Source organism: Pundamilia nyererei, unplaced genomic scaffold, assembly GCF_000239375.1.
Source record: "Pundamilia nyererei isolate P.nyererei 1_Seehausen unplaced genomic scaffold, PunNye1.0 scaffold00027, whole genome shotgun sequence".
In the NCBI taxonomy this organism is placed as follows: domain Eukaryota; kingdom Metazoa; phylum Chordata; class Actinopteri; order Cichliformes; family Cichlidae; genus Pundamilia; species Pundamilia nyererei.
Genome location: NW_005187428.1, coordinates 2,266,155 through 2,275,154, shown reverse-complemented (window position 1 = coordinate 2,275,154; position 9,000 = coordinate 2,266,155). Strand labels below are relative to the sequence as shown.

The window sequence follows — 9,000 nt, the reverse complement described above, 5'->3', positions numbered from 1 at the left end:
TCTATCTATCTATCTATCTATCTATCTATCTATCTATCTATCTATCTATCTATCTATCTATCTATCTATCTATCTATCTATCTATCTATCTCACACTGAAGGATATATATTATATATTATATTTATATATTATATTTTTATATTATATTTTATATTTATCAGCATCAAGTCAATTAAACTATTGATCTGGGTTGTTAATCAGTTTCAGCTGCTTAGGCGTTAATGAAATCAACCACAGGTGCACTAGAGGGGCAACTACGAGACAATCTGCAAAGAGGAATGGTTTTACACATGGAGGCCACTGATGTTTTTCCCTCCTCATCTTTTCTGACTGTTTTTTTTTTTCTTTTTTTTTCTTTTTTTTTGGGTTAGGATAGGTCAATGGCACTACTGGCAGCATGAGGTGATACTTGGATCCCACAGTAGTTGCACAAGTAGTCCAGCTCTTTCAGGATGGCACATCAATACATGCCATTACCATTTGCTTTTTCCTCCAGCACAATCCCAAGAAGGCCCGAATTTTCTCTAGTGGGCCTTGTGCTCACAGTGTTGGTATTCTATGCCAATTGGGCTCACCAATTGGCATTTTCCATAGTGCAGGACAATGCCTGGCCTCGTGCCAAAAGTATGTGGACAGTTTTTGGAGATGAAGGAATTGATACCATTAGGTGGCCCACAGGGTCGCCTGACCTAAGTCTAATAGAACAACATTTCGGAGCATTTTGTTTCGGTCGATCCAAAGCTGCCGGGTTGCACCTCAGACCGTCAAAGAACTCAATGATGCCTTGGTCAAGATCTGGGAGGACATCCTCCAAGATACCACCCATCTTCTCATTAGTAGCATGCCCCAACATTGTCAGGCATGCAAGGGTGTGGGGGTCATACAATGTATAGAGTGTGTTGCATCAGTTTTTCACTTTTGGGGGCGTCTTTGAATTTAGCAGTCTGTTGGTTGATAATTTTCATTTCCATCAAAGGATGTGGCATCCCTTTGTTCCTTACACATTACCCTATCTATATAGATATTCATTTAATGAGTTTGTTTTGTTTTTTTTTGGGGGGGGGGGGGGGGTGTTATGGAGCACATTCAAAAAAAAAATTTCATTTGCTAATTGATTTGCCTGAGGTATATCATTGATAAATGTCAACTTAACAAGTCCTCTGTTATTAGTATTGTAGCATTCCGGTGGTGGGGTGGTTTTGTTGTTGTTGTTTTCTTTTTTTTAACCTTGCTTAGTTACTTCCTTTTATGAATAAGTGCATGTTCAAAAAGAAAAATGAAAGCATACCAGGCTGTTCAAGTACCTTTTTTGTTCTGTCTTGCAGTGTTACATGTATGAGTTGCTAGATGGTGGAAGCAATGCTACAGCACAATCTCCCAGTGCTGCTTGTCCGTTTGCTATTGTATTGTTTTCATATACGGATACCAAAGCAACAATAGCATCACCTCAGGAGAAATGGTATTTTATTATCACATATACATGTTTGTTTTTTAAATCTTCATGTTCTAGTCCGATACCATTCCATGCAATGTGAGATTATTAAAATCATACTGACTTTTTTCTTTTTCTTCTTTTCAGCGAGGAGAAAAAATTATGTAAGTAAAGGCTGGGATTATGATTACACGTAATTTAGATTCTCAAGGAGCTGGAGGGTCACTTTTATGAGGGTTCTGTTTAGTTTTTGTAGAATATGTTTTGTTACATATATTTTACATTTATGTAGTTCACCTACCCCATTTATATCCCCATATAAATCACCTATGAAAACCAACCTTATTTAAGAGCACATTTACGGTAAAACAACAGAGTTGACCAAAGTGCTGTACATAAAATAGGAGGGTCACAGAATAAGAACATTAAAAAACTGTAAGATCCAGTGTATACAGACACACTCACAAAAGACCATAAATTAGAGCATAAATGCAATCTCCAAAAGTTGATTCTGTTCATCTGGACGTAGCTTAAATGCAATCGCATCATACGTTTTGACATTAGGACAAGAAAGGGTACTAGTCTTTAGACCTTGTGATGTTAAAGGGACAAAAGGTGTTAACGCCTTAAAAACATTTAAATGTGTTTTAACATAATGCAGAGAAGATATCAGCAATGATGATTATTTGCTTCCCATTTTTCTGGGAAGGGATTTAAGGTGATTTCCAATTGTACATTAAGAAAGATTATTCAAAAGTGGGAAGCATTCAAGACAATGAGCAGTCATTCCAGTGGTGGAATCTTTCCAGCAAATTCACATCAAGGTCAGGCAATGCAATGGTCAGAGAGACTGCAAAAAAAAGCTAGAGTTACATCGCAGACCCTACAGGCCTCAGATAGCAAGTTAAATGTTATTAAGGTTGTGACTGTGTAATTAGAAAAAAACAAGTAGAGACTTGTTTGGAAGAGTTACCAGTATAACCTCTTCTCTTTCAAAAGAGCGTGGTAGCATAACAAACTACGAGACTTCTGCAACATTGTCCTTGGGACATGGATAAAAATGGAGATGTTTAGCCATAATCAAATGAAAAAACAAACACAGCGTCTCAGTATAAATACCTTATTAGCAATTATCAGGGATGGTGGTGGCAGGATTATAATTTTTGAGTCAGCTGTGAGGCCAATTTTCGGACAGCTAAAGCTTAGGTCAATCAACAGGACAATGACTACAAGTACAACAGTAAATCTACAACAGAATGGCGGAAAAACACCTCAACCTAATTACTTAACCTAGATAATATTTCTATTATGAAAACCTTATAATTGATGGAGGGTGTATCTTTTTTGTTTTTTTTTTATATTTTTTTCATACATGACTAAATACATAATAGATATTTATTGCAATTTTCAAGTGAACGTGTTTTTGTTGTTGTTTTGTTATCATTACTGAAAATATGCATTTTTTTTTCATGCATAACATTTTTGCTGTTGTATTAAATCATTTCAGTTTTTCATTACTTGCCTTGGAGAGGTGAGCTTCAGATCGGCAGGCAGTTATGCAATGTTGGGCTGAGGTCTAAAGCAGGGGCCTTACTACCTGCCAAGCTGTAAGTTCAATGTGCACATAGAAAAGGGAGATTTAATTCTTATTTGGCTTTGAACATTTAGATTTCATTAAGCTATTTTATGTGCTTTCACTTTTTTTTTCTGTTGAAGACCACCAGTGGTGAACGTTGACTGGGTGATTTCGATGTTAGATCTACGACAGCTGTTACCAAGGGCTATTTTTGAAACCTGCTTCACTGGTGAAGGTGTGCTGTTGTTATTTTTTTATTTTTAAAGGTAAAATCTTGGGGAAGTAAACATATTAATAAATGTGGCATTTTGCTGTCTTTCAGTCTTTCTGGATGGCTTGTACTGCAGTCTGTATGAGTTGGTTTCTACTGAGGCAGAAGAAACCAACTCACTTGTTCAGCTTCTGTGGGACATCAAAGAGAAAGATCTTGTGAGTTTTTGTTTACTATCAATCTAATATGAAACACAGAGGACCAAGCAAACTCTTTATGAAACAACTAAAGCAATTAATTGAGCGCTAAACTGTTCACAAACTATTTTATTGTTGATAGACTAAACTGTGAATGATTTCATCGGTGGAAATTTCCAGTGCAATAAAATATTAGGCTCTCTTATATGCAGCTGACAGTATGTGGTTGAGTGTGACTTACCTAACACCCAAAAACCATTACTTATTTACACATAGGCTCTCGTTGTTTTGCTGCGAGATGGTGGATTTTTTATCCTGTTGCACTCGTCCCATTTTCTCTCATATGATGGTAAGACTTAAAATGGTTTAAGTATACTGTTTTGTCAGTTGCATAACAAAATTTTGTCTTTGTTTAGAAAGCTACATATCATGCACAAATTTCTTTTCTTCCCTAGATGCTTGGTCCTGCGCAAGTGAAGTCCTGCAGGGCTTGTTTGTGTTTCCAGATCCTCGAGTTGTAATGAGAGGTCATTGTAACATTTATTAAACACTGAATATAAATGTATTAAATCATTCAAAATTTTGTAACTAGCATTTATTAGAGCTTAATTTGCCATTAAGGCAGTTTAATTACAAGAGCAGATACTAAACAAATATTCTGGCTTGATTTCTCACAGATACCAAATTTGGACAGAAGAACCCTTCTATGACATCAGAAATCCTCCGGATTCTGCCTGTACTAAGCTATGCTGAGGGTGAAGCTGAGAAAACGCCCATCGACCCAAGTGAAGAACTGTGTGAAGTCTTGGCTCAGCATATGCAGAGTTACACTGCACTGATAAATCCTGGTCTGACGTCAAGTCCTTCTCGGGAAGTCAGCATGTTTCCATTTCAGTATGATGTGCCGGATACCCACCTGTACTCGTCCCCTGAATGGACTGATGGGGCAATGCAGAGCTTCAGGTCATATCTGAGCAGACCAACCTCCTTCCAACTGCCAGTATCTAGAGCTTCAGAAATTCTTGCAGCTGGACAAGAGGAGCGGAGGAGAGAAGATCTTGATGATGATGTCTATATCTGTATATCGTCTCCTGAGGAGGCACCTCAGGAGTTGACAGACCCTGTTAATACAGTGTTCGAAGACACATTATCAGACCTGAAATCTTCTGAAAATGTTGAGACATCTGTAGACAATGTTACAACAAGTACCGGAGCACAAGATGATTTAGCATTTGTGCCTCATAATGTGGTTCCAAATGATTTGCAACTGGGAGCTTCTTCCAAAGACAATGAAAAATCCAGTGACCTCAGTGAACTGAACAAAACTGATGATGTGGTGGCAAATAATCTCACTCCTCCTACATCAGATGACCTTCCTGCAGAGCTGATTGTCAGCATCACTTCTGCAGAACAAAGTGTCAGCAATGAGACTCTAAATCTAAGAGCAAAATTACAAGCAGCAGAAGTAAACTCTCTCTGTGATGAGACTGGCTATACTCAAAAGCTTTTGAATATACCTCAGGTCACTAGTTTCACAGAAACAAAACTTAAACTACACACAGGAGGTTCTGGGGGATTGAAAAAAGCATCTAAAGCTTCTGTTGTGCCGTCTACTTTACAGACAGTCAAAACACCAGTGGAGAATGACAATGTAAACAGTCTGAAGGATGAACACACCAAGGAAATACCAGATCACCCACAGCTGAGTAATCCTTCAAATTGGAGGAAATTACAACGGCGTAAGCGCAAATGTGGAAAACTATCTCCAAAAAATAGAAAACTAAGATCAGCTATGGTTGCTTTACCCATAGCAGAAGAGAAAAAAACAGATCCTGAGCATTGCCCTTTAAGAAGGAAAACCGAGCGCTGGGACCTTAAACCAATCATCAGTGAATGTGGAAAGATTTTGGTGCCTCACGGCTCTACAGACTTTGTTGATCAAATTAAATCTTTCAAGGATAAGCTCCAGTCTAACAAAAATGAAGAGTGCTCTGAAAAAATGTTGCTTGATGCCCCAGTGAATGCTGATGACGTGGTCAAATCGGATCCAGAGTCTTGCACTGCTCCAGAGACAGCAGTGGAAGACATGCAGGCTGCTAACATAGTGGAGGGTGGGAATGATCTTCAGAACGTCACTGTTAGTGATGTTAATCCTGAGAAGAAAATTTCAAGGGAGTCAAATTATGGTAATAGTTCATTGCCTTTGAATCCAGAAAGTAATTCCTCAAATAATGAACCCACAGACAGTGTTTCGTCACAAGCAGTTCAGGAAAAACACTCTGAGAACCTCTCCCCTGAAAAGTGCCCAACTAAGAGTGAATTTCTGTTGAGGAAACTAAAATCAGTACTTTTAAGAGGAAAGAGGAAAACGGATCTTGTGACAGAGGACACAGCTCCAAATACTCCTCGGGACACTGAGCCTTGTCTCAAGAAGAGCAAAGGAGCGGACACTGAGTCTGAGGCGCTGACATGTAATGATAAAAATACCCCAACCACCAATGCTGTGGTCACGGAAGTTCAAAAGGTGCAGCCAGTTGACCCTTTGTTTGCGTTTGCCCTTGGCCTGACCCCTAAAGTGATACCGGAGAACTTGAAAAAAACAGAGGATCAGGACTCCAAGCAAAAGACGGACACAGCAAAGACACAGGAACAAATGATTCAGGACAAGCAACCTCAAATCTTGCATAGGGCTTCATCAATTTTTACAAGACGGGGCAGGATAAAAACACTCAAAAAGCACCAAAGCATCTCTGCAGAATGTATCAAAAAGAAATGTAAGTTATGTTTTTGTAATTATAAAGTGTGGAACGCTTGTTTTTTGTCTGATATGTGCAATCTCTTCTGTCATGTACAGGACAAACTAACCCCTTTCCTGACTCTGTCATTCCCATAACTGTCCTCTGCATGCTACTTCTGCACTTTGCAAAGCCTTTGCTAACTTGTGAGCTGTTTTCACACATACACAGCAACCTTGAACTTTTGTCACAATTACCTAGTTTAAATGCATGTGAGAACACAAATGCTTAATGTAACGAAACATGAAACAATCTTTAACCTGCCAGGTGCCTAATGCGATATCTGTATATAATAATACGGGGAATTTAAAGCTAGGAAGTGGTCACCCTGTGTTTTATCTCTTATACATTGTACTTGGGCACCTCAGTGTATAAACCACAGTAGTGAGAATGCAGTTGATGCGAATGTTTCCTCCTTTGTGCTTCGTTTAATTGAGGAATTGTGTGAAAACAGCTAGTTTGCTTTTGCTCCTTTTTGCTTGTGCTGCATTTTTGCTAGTCCTATCAATCTCCAGAGGATTGACATTATTGGCTAAATAAACCAACACCTTTGTTCTAAACAATGGCATACTTAATATGTTGGTGACAAATTCGTAATGATAATAGACTGGTATATTTCAAGTGCTTTCAATGTGCTACATTTTATTTTCATGCTGTTTCTCTTGTTTCTTCTCTGTTTTGTCTTCACAGGGTGGTTGCACTTTCAAACTCCAGCTTGTTTTGCCAGTGAAAAACTCAAAAACAAAGACTGTACTAGCGATAATTCTGTCAGGAAGACTGAAAAAATGAACAGGGCTTACTCACCTGCAGATGCTTTGAACTTACTTGCTGACTTGGCACTCAGTGCCAATAATGACCAGGCCCCTCCACAACCAAACCCATCATTTGAGAGAAAACCTGAGACAAGTTTGAAGAAGTCTGACCTTAAAAAAGACCTTACCAGTGCTGAACAAGAGTCAGTTCTTCATGCTCTGCTTAGACAGCCTGCTGATAGATCCACTCAGCCACATGAGTCTCCTGCACCAAGCCACCTTGTAGTAAACGGTGAACTCGTTGGTTTGGTATCTAAAGAACATGCTTACTCATTGCCCCCATCTTCCTCTCTACTATTGGGTTTGCCAGGTACATCCCTTGTAAGTGATTCTTCGAGACTTCTGCACCATGACCAGACAATGTATGGATTTCAAACACTACAGCCCTCTGTTGGTCAAGAAGACAGAAGTGAATACGACAGGACACCAGAATATCTGAAAAAGCGCATGGCTTGCAGACAAAAGTTCAGATACTCCCGTACTTTTGTTAATATGGAAGGATGTATAAAGATCACAAGACACTGGCAAGAAAACTATGACTTTAATCTGGACAGCAAGTTTACAAGCGATCCAAAAGACAAAACTATTGTTCGAGCTTTGCATGGGTATGTACACAGTTATTTATCCAGTAATATGTCAGCATAAAGTTAAACATGTTGACAAAAGTTATTCTTGTTTATTTTGATAGTGCTGACATTTACTTCAGATGTCGTTATGTAGCTAACCTTTGTACAATTTGATATCTTCAACAGGCCATGGGATTTCTCCATTCAAGACACTAATGAAGAGGTGCGGCTAATTGTCCACATGTGGATAGGCTTGTTTTACAGTCGGTCAACACCACGCTTTTTTCACGTTGAGTCAAATTTTGCGTACTCCTGCTCAGAAGAGAATGATTCATTGGGAATGACGAGTGCAGTTGTATCTGGCTTAACTATATTTGAGCATAAAGACACTGCTGCTTCTTGCCCAAGTGTACCAGACACTTCAGACCCTTTGTTGTCAAATGCTTTGGACCTCAGCCAAAAGGATGACACCATATTGAATCAAGATTCTGTGGTTTTGGATTTGTCACTGAAAAATTCCAGCACCTGTCTACAGTCAGTCACTTCACATCCACAAATCCACAAAAAAGGGTCGCTTGATTCCAGTGAACAGAAAGAACCCAGTGAAACACTGAATTCTTTAAAGCCACTGGGAGAGCTTCATGAGGCAAGTACATTTCAGGTTTGGTTCTAACATTACTATTACTTCAAACATACAATATGAATAATATATGAATTAATTTCTTTTAAAATTAAATGGTTTTCCAGTTTCAGCTACACCTCAGAAATTTTAGGTCTAGACAGCTAGGATGTTTGGATTAGGGATCTGTGTGACTAGTCAACTAGCTGATTAATTGTCACTATTGTCACTAATCAGTATCAGGCTTACTAGTCATTTAGTCTAATTGTTAGAATTTTAATTAATGCCCAGTGCCAGTAAATTGTGTCCTAAATGTTATGAGGCTATTTGTCATCAAATGGCGCATTGTTGTTGAGAAAAGCCATAAATCTGTCTATGTCTTTTGGATGGCCTGGGAAAGACTCTAATCATTTAGTCTAAATTTGTCCTCCTATGTTGCTGAATTCAAAATACAACCAAATGTATAGATCATGAAGTGGTATTTGTGTTCAGTCTCTTGGGAAGCTTCCACATATCTTTACACTCATAAAGCTCAAATACCTGGATGATGCGAAACAAGGACATTTCAGCTCTTACCTTGGAGCAACAAAGAAAAAGGCTAACAGTATCTGCTGTTAGAGCAGGGCGATATGGCCAAAAATATTTATCACGATATATATTTGAAAATTTGCGATAATGATATAACTGACGATATAATTGATGCGAGACAAAATACAACTCCACAACATTACTAGCGCAAAAAGACAACCTTCTATTTATTTTCACTTAAACAAGAAGCTGGTTTTTATGTA

At 38.5% G+C, this 9,000-nt stretch overlaps 1 protein-coding gene across 3 annotated transcripts in view; it reads left to right on the top strand.

Moving 5' to 3' along the window:
* Positions 1-9,000, top strand: part of tasor2 (transcription activation suppressor family member 2) — a 31,240-nt gene that overhangs the window by 4,732 nt on the left and 17,508 nt on the right. Inside the window, exons 7-16 of one of the 3 annotated variants that reach the window (XM_013909554.1) lie at positions 1,327-1,460; positions 1,581-1,597; positions 2,941-3,040; positions 3,150-3,244; positions 3,332-3,438; positions 3,694-3,766; positions 3,873-3,944; positions 4,095-6,191; positions 7,335-7,629; positions 7,777-8,251. In XM_013909554.1, the coding sequence (XP_013765008.1) occupies positions 1,327-1,460; positions 1,581-1,597; positions 2,941-3,040; positions 3,150-3,244; positions 3,332-3,438; positions 3,694-3,766; positions 3,873-3,944; positions 4,095-6,191; positions 7,335-7,629; positions 7,777-8,251 (3,465 nt within the window). Of the gene's footprint in view, positions 1-1,326; positions 1,461-1,580; positions 1,598-2,940; positions 3,041-3,149; positions 3,245-3,331; positions 3,439-3,693; positions 3,767-3,872; positions 3,945-4,094; positions 6,192-6,902; positions 7,630-7,776; positions 8,252-9,000 lie in introns of all 3 variants that reach the window. The other 2 variants (XM_013909553.1, XM_013909552.1) reach the window with 2 other exon arrangements.